This window comes from Delphinus delphis, chromosome 15 (assembly GCF_949987515.2).
Source record: "Delphinus delphis chromosome 15, mDelDel1.2, whole genome shotgun sequence".
NCBI lineage: Eukaryota > Metazoa > Chordata > Mammalia > Artiodactyla > Delphinidae > Delphinus > Delphinus delphis.
The window spans coordinates 68834120-68857538 of NC_082697.1; the positions used below are offsets into that span (position 1 = coordinate 68834120).

Below are 23419 nucleotides of genomic sequence, written 5' to 3' on the forward strand. Positions count from 1 at the left end.
CTGGACGCTCTGAACGTACCCTGGAGTAGACATTTGATTGTTTCCTAGAGCCCATCCTTCCTGAGTCCTCCTAAGGACCTATCCTGGTCTCAATAGAGCCTATGAGCTGGAGGTAGGACCACAGCCCATGCTCTGGGGTGAGCTGTGATTAGCTTATGCCAACCAGCACGTCCTGTCTCCTCGCCCAACCTCATCCCTCCCCGCAGTAACTGGTTGTGGGTTGTGGGAGGAGTTTGTTCAGTAATGGAGAATGTGACTCAACACAGATCAATGCAATGGGAAGGGATTTCTACCTGCCAAAAGTATGGAAAAAAGAAGTCGTCTCACTCCATTAAGAAAAACTACTGGAAGAAACGCTCTCTATTCCTGCTGGACATGCACAAGGAAGTAGGTAGCCCATGGGAGCTGCTGGTAGCCAGCTTGCAACCATGAGGGATAAGCCAGACACTGAAGAAGGCCGAGGGGAGAGAAGGAGAGAAGGAAGGAAACTGGGGTCCTGGTTTACATCACCGAAAGCCTAGCCCAAGCCTTACCTGGAGTCCATCCTGACTACTGGACTTTTCAGTTAGTAAGCCAATAAACTCTACTTTCTCGGTCACTTTAAGAGAGGCTTGCAGCTTTCTGCCATCAGAGGATTCCTAACTGATGTGTCCATTCTCTTATGATGACAAATCTCTAAAAGCACCTGGAGAGAATTCAGTGTGAATATGGCTTTCGGCTCAGGGATGTCTTAAGCACAAAAGAATGCTATGATAAGGCCGGTGTCGTGAATGTGAATGGCGATACAAGGTACAGGTCTGCGGGCAAATCTGCTGACGCTGCTTGGGAAAAACCGGCTGATAGAGGGAGAAGAGCCTCTCAGAGACGAGGCGAGAACCACGGCTCCAAGTCCACCCAGTACTCACGTGTCTCCTCTCGGCATCGGTGCCGTGCTGCCCCTGGAAGCAGGCCACCAGGCGCTTGTGGGAATGGTGACACATGGAGCGCACTGTGTCCAAGCGCCGCTCGATCTGACAACACAAAGACAGACGAGCCGTTGGCAAGGCTCAAGACCAACTCAGCCTCTTCCTCCTGCGGTGTTTGCATGTAGGCAGGAAAAAGCATCCTGCCGTTGAATTTTTCACTTGGATGTAAATGGACATGGTTCCCATGCAGCTACACCAGGGCTTCTCACTATGGATAAGTGGGCTGGAGAATTCTGGGTTGTGGGCAGCTGTCCCATGCATTATCAGTAGGTTTACCATCATTTCTGGTCTCCACCCACTAGATGCCAGTAGCACCCAACTCCCCTCTTCGTGACAACCAAGACTGCCCCCAAACATTGTCAAATATCCCCCCAGAGGGCAAAATCACCCCTAGTTGAGAAACACTGAGTTTTCAGATCCCTTAAAGGCTGAATTTATGTCCAGGGGTAGGGGACAGTCCTGACTAGAACTTGCTATCAGATAAGTGGTGACAAACTCACACACTATAGCACCAGCAAAGTCCCAGGTCCAACCAGCAGAACTGCAGATGAACAGCCTAAGCCCAGCCTCAGGCCCAAGGCCAAGTGGGAAAGCCACAGGGACATTCAGCTCTCTCCTGCACATGGCGGTGGAGCCTTCCACACACGGTTCAACAGACAGAGAATCAAAAAAAATGTTCCACAACTAAAACTCAGATCAATGTTTTCAACATTATTCCTTATTGGGCTGGGGGTGGTTTTTGTTTTTTTGGTTTTTTTTAATAATAAACCTCTAAAGCAGAATGGACAGCCAGCAGTAAGAAACACTGACTTAGGGGCCCACACATCACGATTAGCTTCCCAAAATATTATTGCTGGGATATGGCTGTTTATGGCAAAGAGAGCTGCTTTTTACAGGAAGGAATGCCAAAAATGTGTATTCTGATGACTCATTAAGAATGAGGGCAGGCCCTTAGGGATGCTTTCTATTTTAAAGAAAAATCAACAAGTTCAAAGCAGAATACATTTTTACCCCAAAACATTTTACCCAATGAGATGGTTTTGTGCCTCTTTCTCAAGCAGCCCTTCTTCAGATCCAACCAAGGCCCCATCCCAGGACCCCGATCTGCAGCCACATTTATTTAGGGCCAGATGCCACATTACTTGCCCCAAATCTTATAATGACCCGATTCTAAGACATTGGAAAACTAATACACATTCTTCATTTGCCACAAAAGCGGGGGGGAGGGGAGAAAACCCCCAAAACTCCATTTCACTTGATTCCAATTTCCACTAGAATGTAAAGTCCGAAGGGATAGGGCCTTGGTCTGTTTTGTTCACAGATTTATCCCAAGTGCCTAGATCACTGACTGGCCCAAATGGAAGGTAATATTTGTTGAAAGAACAAGTATATATATTGTATATATCCCGTACAAGGTATTAGAAAAACAACAGTAAGTAAATTGTGGTTCCCACCCTCCTGGGATTCACAGCCTCCTGGGTAAACTCCATACAAACAAGATAAAAAGGCAGCCTCTGAAACTGCTCTACCAGAGATCTAAGAAAAGAGGCAGGAGAAAGAGCAAATTAAGGGAAGTCTCACATCAGAAACAAAGTAATCTCTGTGGGGGCTTCCCTGGCGGCGCAGTGATTGAGAGTCTGCCTGCCGATGCAGGGGACGCGGGTTTGTGCCCTGGTCCGGGAGGATCCCACATGCCACGGAGCAGCTGGGCCCGTGGGCCACGGCCGCTGAGCCTGCGCGTCCGGAGCCTGTGCTCCACAACGGGAGAGGCCACAGCGGTGAGGGGCCCGCGTACCAAAAAAAAAAAAAAGCTCTGTGGCTTGTGACAGTGGTAGTCATACCAACAAATCACTAATATAATATTTAGCCCTCACTACGTGACGGGCCCCACTCCCAGTGCTAACCATGTTTAACCCATGAATCCCTCCTAACAAACCCATGCGGGGATACAGTGATTACCCTCCTTTTAGAGAAGTGGAAACTGAGGCAGAGGGAGGTTAAGTGAATTCCCGAGGCCACCGAGCTAGTCAGGGGCAGACCTGGGATGGGAATCCAGGTGGCTGGTCACCAGACCCAGCACTCAGCACTTTGAACCATTACATGCCTTCTTTATGGTTAAAAAAAAAACCAAACAGAAATCAGAGCAGGAAAACAATTGCCGCAGACGTGGAGTATCTGTGTTATAAAATAAGGAGTTCCTATATCCTGTGACAAACCATAATGGAAAAGAATATGAAAAAGAATGTACATATGTGTATAACTGAATCACTTTGTTGTACAGCAGAAATTAACACAGCATTGTAAATCAACTATACTTCAATAAAATGAATTTTTTAAAAAAAGGGAGTTCCTAGAAACTAGCAAACTCCTCAGGCCCCAGCGGACGTTTGGGCAAAGGGACAAGCACAGACAGTCACTGTCTGAGTCCCGTGCAATCTCTGCCGTCCTCCGCCTGCCTGCAAGGCCTCTGGCCTCCTTGCAGGGCTTAAAGGATGAAAGGGAATGACGTATATTACTGACGTGGGATGTAGGTGGGAGAATGCTGACAGGAAAACCTAGTGTAACCATACCAAACAATATTTCTAAAATTCTGAAAATGGATTTGAAATACCTGATAAAAACCAGTCAGGAAATAGTGTTAAGAATCTGATTCTTAAACTATAATATTGTATATCAACTATGCCTTAATAAAAAATTTTTTTAAAGATTATGATTCCTTAATAAATCTTTTCTTGAAAAAACCCTTCTCATCCTTGATAAAAACTTCTAGTCCTCAAAAGTAGAAAAAAAAAAGTGCTCTTAAAATCTTCTACCTGCAAAAGACTGCCATAATTTAGAAGGCTGTTTTGGCATGGTGGGGCAGAAATAGCTTTTTTTAAAATTATGCAGCTCCTTCTCTGCATGGGAAGAGACAGAAAGCCACCTGGGAGCAGATCTCTGGTCTCCAGGGGCTCGCTGGAGTGCACCAGAGGCAGGTGATGGAAATGAGAGGCAAGGAGAAGGTGCAGAAGGGGTCCTGTCCTTCACAAAGTATTCGGTGTGGGTGGGGACGGAGTGGGGTTGGCTAAAGTGATGTGTATAAAGGGTCCAGGCCCTCCTGGGAGAAACTCCCAGCCCCAAAGTTAGGGAAACCTGTTGAGAAATGGCGTGAGTGGCCCTGGCTAAGGTCCCCAGCAGGAAACGCCCCTCCCTATGGAAAGGAAAGTCTGGCCCATTGGTGTGAGGCCACACTAGGACCCCTAGGGGGTTCTGAGATCTGGTCACTGTCACTGAGACTCTGAGTCCTTCAGGACCCAACTTAGGTCACTTTTAGGGAAGAAGCATAAAAGGGAGCAAAAAACCTGAAATCTAGGTTGGAACCAGTGGGGCCACTGCCGCAGCTGGCAGAGCCTGTTCCATCAAGGTCGCCAGCGCAGCAGCCTGCCCAGGACGCATGACCAGGCCACAGTGCCAGTGGACCGGCCGGGCCAGCCAGGCTCCTCCCCTGTGCTCACCCCAACACCTGGCACTTGAACGCAGGACTAGCTCCATCTGAACTTCATAACATGACACCCAAGTTTCAGATCCCCTTTTGATCACCGCACAACTCAACTGCTCTTCTTTCCTGCTCAAAACCATGCTAATCACACTAATTCTGTTTCAGGCAAAACCCAAAAAAAAAGCAAAGAACCATAAGCTTCAGTTCTTCCTATGGGTTTTTGTTGCTGTTGTTGTTTAAACAGAGCACTTTTAAAAGTCTTTCTTTTGTTACCTGTAACAGATCTTCACTGAGGACTTCTGTTTTCTCGGCTCTGTGGGAAAAATGAAAAGTTCAAAATCAGACATTCAGAAATAAAAAGCAACTCATGAAATCGAGTAATTATTGTCCTGGAGTTTAAAACAAAACAGACAGAAATGAATGATCACAAGGGGACAAATTTTACCAATTTTTATATCAGAGGGCAACTTAAGAAAAAACCAAAGAAAAAAAACAAATGAGGGGCTTCCCTGGTAGCACAGTGGTTAAGAATCCACCTGCCAATGCAGGAGACACAGGTTTGAGCCCTGGTCTGGGAAGATCCCACATGCCACAGAGCTACTAAGCCCGTGTGCCACAACTACTGAGCCTGTGCACTGCAACTACTGAAGCCCATGTGCCCTAGAGCCCATGCTGTGCAACAAGAGAAGCCCGCACACCACAGTGAAGAGTAGCCCCCGCTCTCCGCAACTAGAGAAAGCTGTGTGCAGCAACAAAGACCCAACACAGCCAAAAATAAATAAATTTATTAAAAAAAAAAAAAAAGAAAGTTTGCAGAGAATAGCACCCCAAAACAAGAACAAATGATTGAGACCAGTGGTTCTCAAACTTGGGCATGCACAGACCCACCAGGGAGTTGGGGGAGGATGTGCTGCCTTAAAATGCCATTTTCCTGGTCTCACCTCAAGAGTTTCTAATTCCATAGGTCTGGAGTGAGACCCTGCATTTTTTTTGAATTTTATTAATTTTTTTATACAGCAGGTTCTTATTAGTCATCAATTTTATACACATCAACATATACACGTCAATCCCAATCTCCCAATTCATCACACCACCACCCCCACCTCCCGCCGCTTTCCCCCTTGGTGTCCATACGTTTGTTCTCTACATCTGCATCTCTATTTCTGCCCTGCAAACCAGTTGATCTGTACCATTTTTCTAGGTTCCACATATATGCGTTAGTATATGATATTTATTTTTCTCTTTCTGACTTCATTCTGTATGACAGTCTCTAGATCCATCCACGTCTCTACAAATGACCCAATTTCGTTCCTTTTTATGGCTGAGTAATATTCCATCGTACATATGTGCCACATCTTCTTTATCCATTTGTCTGTTGATGGGCATTTAGGTTGCGTCCATGACATGGCTATTGTAAATAGTGCTGCAGTGAACATTGGAGTGCATGTGTCTTTCTGAATTATAGTTTTCTCTGGGTATATGCCCAGTAGTGGGATTGCTGGGTCATATGGTAGTTCTATTTTTAGTTTTTTAAGGAACCTCCATACTGTTCTCCATAGTGGCTGTATCAATTTACATTCCCACCAACAGTGCAAGAGGGTCCCCTTTCTCCACACCCTTTCCAGCATTTGTTGTTTGTAGATTTTCTGATGATGCCCATTCTAACTGGTGTGAGGTGGTACCTCATTGGAGTTTTGATTTGCATTTCTCTAATGATTAGTGATGTTGAGCAGCTTTTCATGTGCTTCTTGGCCATCTGTATGTCTTCTTTGGAGAAATGTCTGTTTAGGTCTTCTGCCCATTTTTGGATTGGGTTGTTTGTTTTTTTAATATTGAGCTGCATGAGCTGTTTATATATTTTGGAGATCAATCCTTTGTCCGTTGATTCGTTTGCAAATATTTTCTCCTATTCTGAGGGTTGTCTTTTCATTTTGTTTATGGTTTCCTTTGCTGTGCAAAAGCTTTTAAGTTTTATTAGGTCCCATTTGTTTATTTTTATTTCCATTACTCTAGGAGGTGGATCAAAAAAGATCTTGCTTTGATTAATGTCAAAGAGTGTTCTTCCTACATTTTCCTCTAAGAGTTTTATAGCGACCGGTCTTACATTTAGGTCTCTAATCCATTTTCAGTTTATTTTTGTGTATGGTGTTAGGGAGTGTTCTAATTTCATTCTTTTACATGCAGCTGCCCAGTTTTCCCAACACCACTTATTGAAGAGTCTGTCTTTTCCCATTGTATATCCTTGCCTCTTTTGTCATAGACTAGTTGACCATAGGTGTGTGAGACCCTGCATTTTTAACAAGCCCCTCCCTGCCCAGAATTCCATGGCAGGAGGCCTGTAGACCACACTTTGAGAAAAGACTGCTCTAGAGAAAATTAAACTTCAGTTCTTCAAATGACCATTTCTGAGTTTCACAGCAAACAAGTCTGTCACAAATCCAGAAACGTTATGCAATGAGTAACAACAATTGAGTCTTCCTTCCTTCAGCTATCTCATCTTTATTTTCAAAAGAAACAAAGTGGGGCTTCCCTGGTGGCGCAGTGGTTGAGAGTCCGCCTGCCGATGCAGGGGACACGGGTTCGTGCCCCGGTCCGGGAAGATCCCACATGCCGTGGAGCGGCTGGGCCCGTGAGCCATGGCCGCTGAGCCTGCGTGTCCAGAGACTTTGCTCCACAACGGGAGAGGCCACAACAGTGAGAGGCCCGCATACCGCAAAAAACAAAACAAACAAGAAAAACCAAAGTATTTTCACAACTTTCCCTTATCTATGCTTCAGAACTCCTGTGGACTTCAAGGACCTTTCTAGAAGATCCATGTGGCAGCCAACAATCTATTTTTAGTTTTTAGTTCTATTTTTAGTTTTTTAAGGAACCTCCATACTGTTCTCCATAGTGGCGGTATCAATTTACATTCCCACCAACAGTGCAAGAGGGTTCCCTTTTCTCCACACCCTCTCCAGCATTTGTTGTTTGTAGATTTTCTGACGATGCCCATTCTAACTGGTGTGAGGTGGGGCAGGGACTGGTGTGATTTTCTGATGATGCCCATTCCAACTGGCAGAGCATTCTGAGCTGTTGGAGCCTCAGCTGCCAGATCATGATCATTTTTTACAAAGACTTTTTCTCCACAGTCCAAAAAGGCAGCATTGTTGCCACACAATGTTATACCCAGAATCACTACAAAGTGACATTTTGGATTTCTGGCTCAAATAGTGATTTAAACCAAGGTATTTAACATTCCCTACCAAATTCCCATTGAAACGAACCAGGAAATTTTTAAAGGAAAAAGAAAAAAACTGTTTCAGTTCTGATCATTGAAGGAGGGGGGAAGGAAGAGCATCAGCGAACCAGGAAATTTGAAGCCTTTTTATCAGATACACTGCGCCATGGAAGGCTGCATGATCTTGCCCATGAACCAACGCAAGAGAAGGAAAAGCCATTTGGCCCAAAAATGGTGGGATCCCCTAGAATGACCTCAAAACACTGCTAGGCTCAGAGCAGCACGAGACGCAACAAGTATGGTGGCCCCCACCCCCAGCCCACACTTGAGTGACGGCACGTCAAGTTAAACCCAGGCGTTGGCACAGAGAATTCCAATACTGGTCGTCACAGCAGTGCCCCAGTTAACTTGGAGATGCCTACAGGAGTGGCTCACTCATTGGTTTCTGCAGGAAACTGGAACTCTGACCTGACTCAAATACCTCCCAGGTCCAGAGGAGCCCAGCCTGGAGATGAGGTCGAGGTTCCAGCTTCCAGAAGAGGTCAACTCTCAACTCTATGAACAAGTTCTGCAAGCAGCAAGCCAATATGCCATCCCAGCCCTCGCTTGGCACACGTGGTGCCAGGCACTGCTGAAGCACCAAACCCAGGCAGTCACGCCAGTTAGGGAAGTGGAGCAGGGCCCCAGCTGACTATAAGCTCAAGCAAGCAGCCTCAGAAAGAAGTCTGACAGTTGGCCTAGCAGGGACAGAGCTGGCATGAGACCGCCATAGCTTCACCACTACCCCCTCTCGATCAACAGCCTTGCCACTCCTCAAGCAAAGTACCACCACTGGACTATGTAATTTTCACCTTGTCTTCACTGGCCAGAACCCAAAGGTCTGGATAGGGCCCTGGGCACCTCTGACAGCACTCTGAAATCTCCTTCTGTAGGTATAAGTATACACGGAGAAGAGTACCAAGGCCTATCAAAATATTCACAAGTTCAAAAGAATAGATTCAGAGCAAATACGTCCTCTTTTGAAACAAAATTTTTAAAATAGAAGAGGAAAACTTAGTTTCAAAATCCCAATGTGGTACAGATGGCCAGTGGGCACATGAAAAGATGCTCAACATTGCTAACTGTTAGGGAAATGCAAATCAAAACTACAATGAGGTACCACCACACTGGTCAGAATGGCTATCATTAAAAAGTCTACAAATAACAAATGCTGGAGAGGGTGTGGAGAAAAGGGGCCCCTCCTACACTGTTGGTGGGAATGTAAGTTTCCATTATGGAAAACAGTACGGAGGTTCCTTAAAAACTAAAACTAGAGTTATCGTATGATCCAGCAATCCCACTCCTGGGCATATATTCCAGACAAAATTATAATTCAAAAAGATATATGTATCCCAATATTCACTGCAGCACTATTTACAATAGGCAAGACATGGAAGCAACATAAGTGTCCATCAACAAATGAATAAAGAAGATGTGGTATATATAAACAATGGAATATTACTCAGCCATACAAAAGAATACAGTAATGTCACTTGCAGCAACCTGGATGGACCTAGAGATTACCATACTAAGTGAAGAAAGTCAGACGGAGAAGGACAAATATCATATGATATCACCTATATGTGGAATCTAGAATATGATTCAAATGAACTTACTTACAAAACAGAAACAGATTCACAGACATAGAAAACAAACTTATGGTTACCACAAGGGAAGAGGGAAGAAGGAATAAATTAGTAGGAGTTTGGGATTAACAGGGACAAACTACTATATATAAAATAGATAAACAACAAGGTCCTACTGTATAGCACAGGAAACTATATTCAATATCTTATAATAAACCATAATGGAAAAGGATATATATATGTGTATGTGTAACTGAATCACTTTGCTATAAATCAGAAATTAACACAACACTGTAAACCAACTATACTTCAATTAAAAATTAATTAATTAATTAATAAGATAAAATAAAATCCCAATGAGGGTGCTTAGCAGGTATGACTTAGTAACAGCTCAGTGGTCCAGGAGGACCAACTCTGTGCATCTCATCCCAGCTCCTTGTTCAGTGACCTCACACTGGTAACATGAAATGAAAAAAATCTAATACAATGCAAACAAATGCAAGTAATACAAATCAGGGGTTTTTTTTTGAGAGTCAGTTATATGAGCATAGCACTGAGACAGCCACAAAGAAAACAAAGCCAATATAAAAAGAAAGCAAGAATTAACTTTGGAAAAATCAAAAAGTCCATAGGCACTACTATGCTCAGCTGCAAATAAAAACTGCAATGAGGTACAGTTTTATTTGCCAATTATACATCAGTAAAGCTGGGGGGAAAATAATCTTTCCTGATTATAGGCAATTTTAAATAATTTCAGTGAAGTCAGTCACAGAAAGACAAATATCAAGAAAGATTATTTTCTCCCCAGCTTTACTGAAGTATAATTGACAAATAAAACTGTATATATTTGGGCTTCCCTGGTGGCACAGTGGTTGAGAGTCCGCCTGCCGATACAGGGGACATGGGTTCGTGCCCTGGTCCGGGAAGATCCCACATGCTGCGGAGCGGCTGGGCCCGTGAGCCATGGCCGCTGAACCTGCGCGTCCGGAGCCTGTGCGCCGCAACAGGAGAGGCCACAACAGTAAGAGGCCCGCGTACCACAAAACAAACAAACAAACAAACAAACAAAAAAAACTGTATATATTTAAAGTATACAGTGTGATGATTTGACTTACATATACATTGTGAAATGACTACCACAATCAGGTTAATGAACACATCCATTACCTTTTTTTTTTTTTTTTTTTGCTGTATGCGGACCTCTCACTGTTGTGGCCTCTCCCGTTGCGGAGCACAGGCTCCGGACGCGCAGGCTCGGCGGCCATGGCTCACGGGCCCAGCCGCTCCGCGGCATGTGGGATCTTCCCGGACCGGGGCACGAACCCGTGTCCCCTGCATTGGCAGGCGGACTCTCAACCACTGCGCCACCAGGGAAGCCCCGTCCATTACCTTTTTTGTTATAGTTGTGAGAATGCTTAAGATCTACTCTCTTAACAGATGTCAAGTATGTATTATTAACTATAGTCACCATGCTGTACATTAGATCCCCAGAATTTATTCATCTTATAACTGAAGGCTTATACCCTTTGACTAGCATCTCCCCATTTCCCTGATTCCCCAGTCCCTGGTAACCACCATTCTACTCTGTTTCCATGAGTTTGACTTTTTTTTTTTTTTTTTTTTTTAAGATTTCACATGTAAGTGAGATCATATAGTATTTGTCTTTCTCTGTCTGGTTTATTTCACTTAGCATAATGTCCTTCATAATGTCATCCATGTGTTGCAAATGGCAGGATTTCCTGATTTCCTTCTTTCTCACGGCTGAATAATGTTCCTGTGTGTGTGTGTGTGTGTGTGTGTGTGTGTGTGTATACAACTTCTTTATCTATCCATCCATCGTTGACAGACACTTAGGTTGTTTCTGTATCTTAGCTACCGTGACTATGCTACAACGACCATGGGAGCCCAGATATCTCTTTGAAATACTGATTTCACTTCCTTTGGATATATACCCAGAAGTGGGATTGCTGGATCATATGGTAGTTCTATTTTTATTTTTTGAGGAACCTCCATACTGTTTTCTTTAATGGCTGTACCAATTTACACCACCAACAATGCAAAAGGGTTCCAATTACCCGTTGGCCATATGGAAAAGTGTTTTCACTGGATAAATGTCTATTTAGGTCCTTTGACCATTTTTTAATCAGGTTATTTGGTTTTTTTGCTATTGCATTATATGAGTTTACTATTGAATTATATATATATATTTTGGATATTAACCCCTTAGATATATGGTTTGCAAACGTTTTCTGCCATTCCAATAGATGCCTTTTCATTTTGTAGACTGTTTCCTTAGCTGTGCTGAAGCTTTTTAGTTTGATATAGCCCCATTTGTTTATTTTGCCTTTGTTGTCAGTGCTTTGAGTGTCATATATATGAAACTATTGTCAAGACCAATATCAACGAGTTTTTCCCCTATTTTCTTCTAGGACCTTTATGGTTTCAGGTCTTATATTTAAGTCTTTAATCCATTTCAAGTTAACTTTTGTGAGCGGTATAAGGTAGAGTCCAGTTTCATTCTTTTGCATATGTATATCGATTTTTTCCAACACCATTTCAAATAGACTGTCCTTTCCCTATTGTGTATTCCTGATGCCCTTGTCGAAGATTAATTGACCATATATGTGTGGGTTTATTTCTGGGCTCTCTATTCTGTTTCATTGGCCTATGTGTCTGTTTTTATCCCAGTGCCATACTGCTTTGATTATTGTAGCTTCATAATATAGTTTGAAATCAGGACGTGTGATGCCTTCAGCTTTGTTCTTACTCAGTATTGCTTTAGCTATTTAGGGGTCTTTTGTGGTCCCATATGAATTTGAGGAGTCTTTTTTCTATTTCTGTGAAAAATGCCATTGGAATTTTGATGTGACTATACTGAATCTATAGATTGAGTAGTATGGACAGTTTAACAATACTAATTCTTCCAATCCATGAATATGGGATATCTAGGAAAGATTACTTTTAAGTTACAAATCACGATTGTGGAATGTAATATACAAATTGGGGTAGCTCCTTCACACAAAAATTCCCCCAATGGCCTGTGTTATCCCCATCTTAATTTTAGGGAACCATCAATGTCCCCACCTCCCCCAATATGCGGTCCAAATGACCTGACTTCCCTCATCACTGTGACTCATCCAAGGCTCAGCCCTTTCTATGCTGAAGTGTTTTGGAACATTCATCTTTACCAGAGATGTGGAATTTTTACCTAAGGAAAGTTCGGCAATTAGCATTCAGGATACCAGCCAAGGTCCCCATTTAAAAGCCATTTACCTAAGCCAAAGAAACTTGGTTTTACTGAGATTGAACTTATCAAGACAAGGTGATCCAATCATAAAAACAATACTTACTAAACTGGATTGTTTTCAATCAAACATTTTGCTACACAGACCTAAACTTTTTGCATATGTTTTTTTTTTCTGCTTTGTCAGAGCTTTCTTTGTGTCCAATGTTCCATGCTTGAAAACACACTTGATGTTTCCTGTCTGTAACTGGAAAAACAATACAAAGCAGGAAGGCACTTCCCACTCGCCATTTTACTCTGGGGGTTGTTTTTTCCTATGCAAGTTGCTGTGCAATTTCACTAGTCATTCAAGCAAGGCTTACATCAGGCAGGATTTTTAATTTATTTATCACTTTCTGGTAAAGCGTAAGATTTTTTCCTCCTAATTCCCAAAGCCTAAAAGCAGCAGTGCTGTGCGGGTCGTGATGTGTTCATCTTTTCCAGAAATGCTCAAATGAGGAGACAGGATCAAAGGAAAATTTCCAATTGGGGCTGATAATTTCCATCTCTAAACGTGGACTGATTTCTGGAGGAGTTTCTGCCATCACGACACTCAATGCCAGACGCCACTATCGTGAACTGCCATTCTGCTTCCCAGGGCACAGACATCTGTTTAAACCATGTACCATGGGAGCCATGGAAATAAACGCTCAAGTCCACATCTTCAATGCACTCTGTGGTCTTCCAAGCACTGAGTATTACTGACCTCATCCCTGCTCAACAGAGCTCCCTGGGGGCAGGGCCCAGGTCTATCTTAGCATCACCCCTCCGCCAGTACCTAGCTTAGCCCCTGCCTGCCACACAGTAGGCGCTTAGTAAATATACACTGAATGAACGAATGACAAAGTAAATGGCTGTCACTATGACAGAGAAAGGTTTGAGAAAAAGAATTTTCTAGATTTCGAAAGAGATAGCAAGGAAAAAACTCAGTAACACTAAGGCAGAAAAGCAGCCATACAATATAAATACAGATTTGCCTTCCACCGTAAAATCCACGATGACTACAATTAAAACGTGATATTGTCTTCCAAAATTCATCTTTCTTTCATGAAAAGAAACACAGAAAGTAAACCATCTCTATGACCAGGGGTCAGTAAACTATGGCCTGCTGGTCAAATCCAGTTCACTGCCTATTTTTGTTTAGCCAGCAAGCTAAGAGAGTTTTATTTTTAAATGGTTGAAAGAAATCCAAATAGATAAATAATATTTTGTCACATGTAAAAATTACATGAAATTCAGCTTTCAGTGTGCACAAGTCCAGTTTTCTCAGGGCCCGGCCAGGCTGACTTGTTGATGTATTATCTATGGCTGTTTTCACTACAGCAGAGAAGTTGAATTGTCGCAACAGAGACCGTGTGGTCTGCAGAGCTCAAAATACCAGCTGCTCGTTTACAGGAAAAGTTTGACCACCCGGGGGTCTGTAGCAGTGATGCTCACAGCATGTGGTGCAAACCAGGCCAGCAGGCTTTTGAGAATCACTCTGAGAACTGGTGTGTGAGGCTGGTCTGGAGGTGTATTTTCTCTGCCTCGTGTTTGAGAAGCAGCTGCTAAAATGAATGGGGGTGGCTGGCTCGGCCACTATTGTTCAAACGTGGAGGCAGAGCCCAGCGCTGGTGACGCTGGTGACAGAGAAAAGTCAGAAATTATGTTTCTGTTCCGCCTACCCGCTTCCACCCACCCACGTCCCCCACTCCAAACACATATTATAACGATTGTTTTCTTCCTGATTCCTACTTATAAACATATTTCAGGACAGGATGTAAATAAATACAATTGTCTGTGTCAGGCATCACACACTTTTTCTGGAAAGACTAAATAATAAATATTTTAGGCTTGCAGGCCATATGGTCTCTGCTGCAATTACTCAGCTGTGCCATGTAGCACAAAAGCAGCCAGGGACAATATAAAAATGAATGAACCTGGGTGGGTTCCAATAAACCTTATTTATGGACACTGAAATTTGAATTCACATGATTTTCATATGTCAGGAAATATTATTCTTCTTTTGATTTCTTTTCAACCATTTAAAAATGCAAAAACCATTCTGAGCCTACTGCAGCTGGATTTGGTCCACAGGTTATAGTTTGCTGACCTCTGATCCATGTACAAGTGAAATACGGTTTCCCATGAAACTCCAATCCTTTTTAATCACTTACAAATTCTTCTGACTTCGAAGGGGGATTTCTGCACTTTCCCAACATATATTTCAGACACTGGCTTTTTAGGACTCCATCAGATTATTCCTCTTCAATCCCTTCAGCCACTCTGGGGGCTCATCTTTCTACCCCTCAGTACACTCTCTACCCAGGGATGCAAATTAGTGGTCCAGAAGCCAGTACTATCATCCAATATCGAGGGCTTCCAATGCCTCCAAGATCCAGTGCTGCTGTTTTTTAATTTACAAATTCACACAAGAGATCATAGTTCTGTTGGTTTTTCACTTATACATTCGCTTTGATATACCAATTAAAGTGAAAAAAAAAAAGAAATGGGACTTGGAGAGAATTTTTAATAAACTGATTTTAAATTCTGGTTATCTGCAAATACCTAAATGCATCTTCGATGAGTAAGATAAACTCTGATTAATCTTTTGAGGATTCTCAATATCGTACATGGGGCAACAACACTGCATGGCACTGCATGCACCGGAATTTGCATTCTCAGAGAAATTACAGTGGCCAGACCCACGGCTAAGTGGTCTATTTCATTCCGCTGGGAACGAGATTTTGTGCAACACTGTCATCTCCTGTTACAAGTGTTTACAAAATCCCCTTGAGCCTTTGCTCGGGAGTTTGGATTCACTCATCTGATTTCACAGTGAGCCAGGGGACTACTGAGTGAGTTTTTCCTGTTTTATCTCATTAGATTAGCTGTCTTCTTAAGTTTCTGGGAAGGAATTGCAAATCTACTTAATTGGATTTTAAAAATAAAGGACCCTCTGACACTTTATAAATGAATCGATTTGCTACACATTCCACAAAGTAATTTAAAAAGCCTTAAAAGAGCATTTACAGAACTCTAAAGGGATAGTATGGGAAAAAAAAAAATCTCCATACATAACACTGAAAAGAAATAGGACATTTATCAGAGGGAAAATGATCAAGTAGAAAGAATTTTGGTAATAGTATGGGCGGCATATGTCTCATAGTTCTATACCTTATTTCCCCAAATGATGGAATTTTACCCATGTGTTTACAGCTGCTCTAAGTAATATTTATTTTTTACTTTAAATAACAATAACAAACCCTATCAATCTTAACTGAATCTCCGTAATATTATTTGAATTCCAATCAATGACTAAGATGAACTGTTATATTTTAAAATAAATTGAATTGAGTTTATCATTTTCCTACACCCATAAGCTTATCCCACAGCTTTTTGTTGGGTCAGTTGGCTTTCTTCCCCTCCGGCACATGGAATGGAATCTATTTGCTATCCCTGCTGTAACCCTGTGTTAAGTCTAAAAGCTCCACTGAGGACTCCTGCTTATGGCAAAGTCAGAAAGAAAGTTCACGGCCACCAGCACATTGTGCGACTCCCCTCAGCGGTCAGACGTCCCAGTCCCTCCCTCCCAGGCCTGCTCAAGTCATTTACAGTACTTGCTCGCGCCTGCAGGCAGGTAAGTTTGACATCTCAAAGCTTTCTCAAACACGCAAAAATAGTGAGAAATAATTCGCAAAGCACTGCAATGCGGACAGTGCATGTGGAGCTGAGACCTCCAGGGGGTGGGGGGTGTCCTGTTCACCGCCAGGCGAGGCCAAAGGCCAGCAGGAGCTGAGAAGCCACGCAAAAAAGCTAAATTGAGAGTGCCAAAGGCAAAGCCACACAAAGTCAAGGGCTCGGCTCTGACTCAGGGCCGGGGCTGCTGGCGGGGAGGCACTCCACATCTGAAGACAGGTTGTGCAGGCTTCCTTCCAAAGGCTTCTTCCTACGTCAGCACATTTGGACTTTGAAAAGCATGTTCCCATAGAAAGCAGGTTATAAATGATCATTACATTCTCAGTCCCGCTTAGAGGGACTCACTTCACTTACAGCTAAACTAAATGACAGCCCTCGTGGGTAGCCGTCAGCTGAACCCAGGGAACAGTAGTAAAAAACTAGGAGATAACAGTGGTTCTCAACCATGGCTACACATTACAATCCTGGGGGCTTTCAAAATAATGCAGGTGATTCCGTCTATACGAAATGACCAGAAAAAGCACATCTGTGGAGGCAGAAAGAAGACTAGTAGTCAGCCAAGAGTAAGGGTGAGAACAGGGATTAGCCATAAAGGGGTACGAGAGGGATCTCATGGGGTGATGCCACTGTTCTAAAATCAGACGGTGGTGATGGTTACCCGACTCTGTAAATTGGCTAAAAAAATCATTAAACTGTACACTTAAAATGGGTGAATTTTATGACATATAAAGTTGTTAACAACTCAGTGAAGTTGTTAAAAAAAAAGAATAACGGCTGGACCCCAACCGAGAATGGCTGAATCAGAACTTTTGGGGGTGGGACCTGGCTTTTTTTTTTTTTTTTAAAGCTCCCCAGGCCACTCCAAAGTGCAGCCAGGGCTGAGAACCCCTGCATTAGAGGGTCAGAGTACCAGTAGCTGTAGGTGGCAGGGTAAGTACCAGGACACGGTAGAGAGAGGGTCCAGCAGTAAATGGTAGGCAGTAGAGAGAGCTTGCAGTGTCACTGGATAACAGGCCAGAGAGGCCCTCCTTCTAGGTCAAGACCGCCCAGGATGTGGCCTGATAGGCATGACTCACAAGTGACTTTACTCTCTTGCCTTCTCGGGCAGAGTAAGCTGAGGGATAAGAAACTGATGGATAGCAGATTCTAAGTTTCGTTTTAGGCAAAGGATAAGGAGACGGAACATGCATGGTAGGAGCTGAGAGTCAGGGCTCTGGACTCAGACAGACCTGACTTTGAATCCCAGCACCGTCGCCTGGCAAGCTGCAAACAGGAGGCTCCACTCCCCCCACTGTAAAATGGGAATAATAATAACAATAATACCACCACTTCACTGGTTATACAGTAACGCCATTTATCCCATTTCACTTATCTCTCTCATAAACCTGCTCCCCGGTGCCTAGCGAGGGTTCATGGAGTGTTAGCCCTTCTGAGAATTACAGCAAATAACAACCACCTGCAGATAAATCCAGAGCAGTAAGTCTTATCTAAGAAAAACCCTTCTGCAGTCATCAAGCTATTGTAGCTTCTCCTGGAAGAAGTCATGGCTGAGCCCAGACCACACAAAGACAAAAAGCTATGTCACACTTATACAGCAGGAGCAGGGCAGGCTTGTCAATTAAAACAAAGGGTTGGTTGTGATAATGCTGTGTGGGCTGGAAGCCACCAAAGAGAAGCACAGGCACACAGTACACAGAAACTTAGAGACCAAATATGTGGTGAGTTAGCAAAATCCTTCACCAAAGGATCAACGTCTTAAGCTGCTGAGCCTCACAACAGACGGTAATGAGGCTGTAAAAATGCCAGCACTGGTGGCTCTGCATGTTCACAGAGGGGCCAAAGAACTCTCCAGGGAGAAACCACCTGAGAACGGACTTGCTGCAAGATACTTTAGGTCTTCATTCATTCAGCCCATGTTCATGGAGCACTCTCTAAACGTCAAGGACTGGGGAGGAAAAAAAAGGAGAGAAATGAACCACAGTCTTCACCCTTGGAGAGCTGATGGGAAAGACAGAAACGTAAACACGTTTGTTCAGACTTGTGGGAGCACAGAGAGAAGAGTAATGGATTGCGTGGCAGGGAGAGGCTTCACGGGGAAACCGTCCAAGCAGATCTCAGATAAGACAGAGCATCCAGTGAGCATGGGGGAAAGCGGTCTGGAGACGGTCCTGCACTAGGGCACAAAGCACGGGGTGAGGGGACCTGGCTGAAACAAAGGCTTTGCCTGCTAAGGAAGTAGGGGGCAATGGGGAGCCGCTGATGGTTTCTCAGCAATGGAGTGGCAAGGCGAAACCCAGATTTGAATTTTAGAACGACAACTCTGACAGCAGGGTGCAGAATGGAGGTAGGAGAACACCTGGAGGGCCTCTGCAGTTATTCGGGAGACGGACAAGAACACAGATTCCCAGCCCTCACTGTCCTATCCTGGCCAAAGACATGCTGCTATTTTAACAGAAATAGTAGGGCAGAATCACTGGCTATCAACTAACGACATGAAAAACACTTTTTAAAGTTCAAGAAAAATTTATAAAATATGGAGTTCTCTCTGGTCGAGAAATAAATCAAACACAGAAACTAAAATTCATGGATCATAACCAACTTAAATCTCCAGATTTCCAAAACTAAATTAAATTAAAACTTAAGTAAGACTTTGCATTTATTTCTTCTTTTTTTAAAAAAATGAAAGCACTTTCACATATATTATTTCATTTGCTTATATTACATGTACCTTATGGGGCAATTTTTATTATCCCTATTTCATGGATGTGGAAACTGAGGCAAACACCCATTAAATAAATTACATAATGAAACAAAAGTCTTTGGACCCTCAGAAGAGAGCAGTTTCAAGATCATTAACCAAAGTTGAGTCTCTCTGAATTAATTTTCATGCTAGATGCTGGTCCTAGCTGTACCACAAACTAACCAAATGATCTAAAAACACACTCTTGACCTTCCTGTATCTCACTTTATTTATATTTGAATCAACAATCTCCCACAACTTTTAAAAGACCACAATAAAACAGCAAATGAGAGAATATTTTGAAACCTTCAAAACTGTGCTTTGCAAATAGAGGACTGCATCTCTATAAACAATCGATTTTTTTTAAAGGCATATAATACTGAGAATTTGGATAAGTGTGGACCCTTTAGGTTTCTACAAGGAATACGCATCACAGATGTAGCCCAGAAAGTTCCATGATTAGCGTGGTGCACAAAATGAAGGGAAAAATCAGTCACCTGGAAAATTGGGGTGAAGCTGCTTTTGAGGGATGACAGATAGATTCTGGGTGGAGAACACCGTCAATCTTCACTTGCCCTTTTCTGAAGGTCAAAGGCAAGAGTGTTCCAACACTACAGCTTGATGGGTGAAAGGATGCTGTGGATGACTCGAAATAAACAATGGATTTTTTCAAATGAGGCTTTTACTCAGAAGGCTTGTACTGAAATGAAATGTTAATTGAGTGGAGCTTGCGGCCCATCACTGAGTCCAACTGCAGATTGCCGTCATGCATACTTTGCCACTAACCTTTCCATGTGGTTAGTCATTGAACAAATATTTGTTGGGTTTCCTTCCATGAGCCATTATGAGTAAGAGATACAGCCCCTGCCCTGACAAGCTCGAGGACTATCGAGGAAAATAAACGATTACCTCCAGTGCAGTGAATGCTCTGACGGGGGAGCACAGGGCACTCTGAGAGGGGTGGTTGTCTGTCATTGTCACCACAGTTAATATTTATTGAGCTTGTACCATGTGCTTTAGCACTGTTCTAGGTGCTTTTGAGAATTAATTCCTGGGCTTCCCTGGTGGCGCAGTGGTTGAGAGTCTGCCTGCCGATGCAGGGGACACAGGTTCGTGCCCTGGTCCGGGAAGATCCCACATGCCGCGGGGCGGCTGGGCCCGTGAGCCATGGCCGCTGAGCCTGCACATCCGGAGCCTGTGCTCCGCAACGGGAGACACCACAACAGTGAGAGGCCCGCATACCACAAAAAAAAAAAAAAAAAAGAATTAATTCCTTAAAGGGACTTCCCTGGTGGTCCAGTGGTTAGGATTTCGAGCTTCCACTGCAGGCGGCACGGGTTCAACCCCTGGTCAGGGGACTAAGATGCCTCATGCCGCACAGCACAGCAAAAAAAAAAAAAAAAAAAGAATGAATTAATTCCTTAAAAGTACAACAATAACTCTGTGGGGTAAGGAGTATCATCTCCATGTTACAGATGAGGAAACTGATGAACAGAGAAGTGATTTGCCCAAGGTTTCATAGCTAGGTTCTGAATCTGGGCAATTTCATTCCAGAGATCCTGTTCTTAACGTCTTGTTTCCAGGTGCTTTACAAGTATTAACTCATTTAATCCTCAAGATAATGATGAGATCAATACTATGATTATATACATCTTACAGATGAGAAACCTAGGAACAGAGAAGTTAATTAAGTTACCAATGGTTACAGAGCAAGGGGAGGGCATCTAATGCAGACTGAAGATACCAGAAAAGTTTTCTGAAACTAGCAATGGCTTTTGAGGCCTAACAGATGAATTGGAGTTCGAAGCACAGGTGTTAGATAGAGAAGAGGACATTAAGGCAGTGAGGTTAAGAGAGAGGGGATGAGAGGAATGGACACAAGGTGATAGAGCTGGGGGAGAGCCCACCTTAGCTCAGGTGCAGGGGCCTGCTGAAGTCCGAGGGCAAAGCACGAGAACCAGAGAAACCTTCTGGTACTCTGGACCTCACACAGAGTGGGAGGTGGTGGCAGTCCACCTCTGAGGGAGGCAGCGGGAGAGCGGGCACATCCCCCCCTGAAGCCACCCAAGGCACAGGTATGCAGAGCCTGCTCAAGGGCAGGGGAAAGCAGAGAAACCTGCAGGACTTTGGGCCATAACATGAGTATCAGGCAGTGGTCCTCAACCACAGGGAGGGGCAGGAGAGCTGAGAAAAGCTCTCTTGATGTAGGCACACCAGTCCTACTAAACTTGGGGATAAGCAAGAAAATTGAGCTAGACAAGCTCTGCCAGAGGGAAAATTTTCATCCCACCTTCAAATAAGTTGAAGTCAGTGGTGAGCTGAGTGTATCAAAAGCAACAACAAAGCCTGGAGTCACACAGCAACAGACTAGACTGACTTGAGTCCTCATACGAATGGCCAGACAGAAGAGGCACACACTCTCAGTTTCCACACATCAAAACTTACCACAGGAAAGAAACAAAGTATGCATTATCAAGATGGAATACAGTCAACAGAACCAGATCCAAAGACAGCCAAGATGTTGGAATTATCTTGCGGGGACTTTAGAACAACTATGATAAATACATTAAAGGAGCTAGTGGAAAAGATGGACAGAATGCATGAGTAGATGAGGGATTTCAGCAGAGATCTGGAAATCGAAACAAATTACCCAAGCTAAGATACAAAGTATCTGAGATCTATGGGACAATATCAGTGTTTCACATATGTAATTAGAGTGCTTGAGGGAAAAAAGAAAGAACATAGGACAGAAGAAATACTGAACAAACAATGGCTGAGAAGTTTCCGAATTTACTGAACAATATCAAACCACTGATCCAAGCTCAGAGAACTCTAAGCAGGATAAACACAAAGAAAAACACACCTAAAAAGATCAAGGTCGCCAATGTTCATTGCAGCACTGTTTACAATAGCCAGGTCATGGAAGCAACCTAAATGCCCATCGACAGACAAATGGATAAAGAAGATATGGTACATACATACAATGGAATATTACTCAGCCATAAAAAGGAACGAAATTGGGTCATTTGTAGAGAAGTAGATGGACCTAGAGACTGTCATACAGAGTGAAGTCAGAAAGAGAAAAACAAATATCGTATATTAACGCATATATGTGGAATCTAGAAAATGGTACAGATGAACCAGTTTGCAAGTCAGAAATAGAGACAGAGATGTAGAGAACAAACGTATGGACACCAAGGGGGAAGGGTGGTGGTGGAATGAATTGGGAGATTGGGATTGATATATATAAAATAATATGTATAAAACAAATAACTAATGAAAACCTGCTGTATAGCACAGGGAACTCCACTTCGCTTGCTGTACAGTAGAAACTAATGCAACATGGTAAAACAACTATATCCCAATAAAAAGTTAAAAGAAAAAGAGAGAGAGAAGGAACAAGAGTGAGAGGCTTTCAAATCTAAAAAACAAAAGCACAGCACTTCACATACAGGAAAGCAACAATAAGAATGATGGCTGACTTGTAATAGGAAACACTAGAACCAGATGACAATGGAATAACATCTTTAAAGTGGTAAGAGAAAAAACCGTTAACCAACGATTTTACATCAAATGAAAATATTCCTTAAAGATGAAGGCAAATAGACATTTTTAGAGATACAAAGGTTAAAAAGATTTCATCTTCTGAAGACCTCACTACAGTATTGCAGTGGGGAGGACAAGGGGAGATGAAGAGAACTTAGGCACAAGACATCTCTGCTGATCCAGTTTGGGGTGGGGAAAGCTCTGAGCTCTTCCTTCCCATGCCAACTCCGATTAGTCATGGCTCTCTGCAGCCGCAGTCAGAGGGGCACTGTGAGGCTGCACCCAAACTCCCTGGGAAAGAGAACCAGACAGACTGATAATGACAGAGTGGCAGAGAGACTCTAACTATGGAGATTTTTGCCCCAGGCTAAATGTCAAACTTAATGTCACACCCTAGTTTCACCGTGCAGGCAGATTAGGCACAGGGAAATGTTAGAGATTTCATCTACTTTCTAGTAAAGTATTAGGATAGTTTAACATAAAGAAGACTGCCAGTTTTCAGCTTTCAGATTTTAACTTCTTATGTCTCTGAGGTCTTGGGAGATAAAGTAAAAGTTTTGGCTACAAGTGTGCTAGGCAATTTAGAGTTAATGATTTCTCAACCTTGGCACCACTGACATTTTGGTCTGGATAACTCCTTCTTGCTGGGGGTGCTGTCCTGGGCATTGTGGAAAGTTAACAGTGGCCCTAGCTCCTACAGCTTAGAAGCCAGCGGCATTGCATCCCCCTTATCCCAGTGGTGACAACCAAGTAACCATTTGGTATACTGCCATATGTCGGGGTGGCGGGGGGCAAAACTGCCCCCAGTTAAGAACCATTTGGTTAACGGAAAGAATCTTCATGGTTGTCAGAAAGGCAAAAAGGTGGCAGTCTTTCTGGGTGAA

The 23419-nt window shown here is 43.3% G+C and overlaps 1 protein-coding gene across 4 annotated transcripts in view; it reads right to left on the minus strand.

Moving 5' to 3' along the window:
- Positions 1–23419, minus strand: part of ARHGAP17 (Rho GTPase activating protein 17) — an 88923-nt gene that overhangs the window by 48716 nt on the left and 16788 nt on the right. For all 4 annotated transcript variants that reach the window (XM_060031940.2, XM_060031938.2, XM_060031936.2 and 1 more), the window contains exons 2-3: positions 4717–4756; positions 906–1010 (exon numbers count right to left, since the gene is read on the minus strand). In XM_060031940.2, coding sequence (XP_059887923.1) covers positions 906–1010; positions 4717–4756 — 145 coding nt within the window. The remainder of the gene's footprint in view (positions 1–905; positions 1011–4716; positions 4757–23419) is intronic.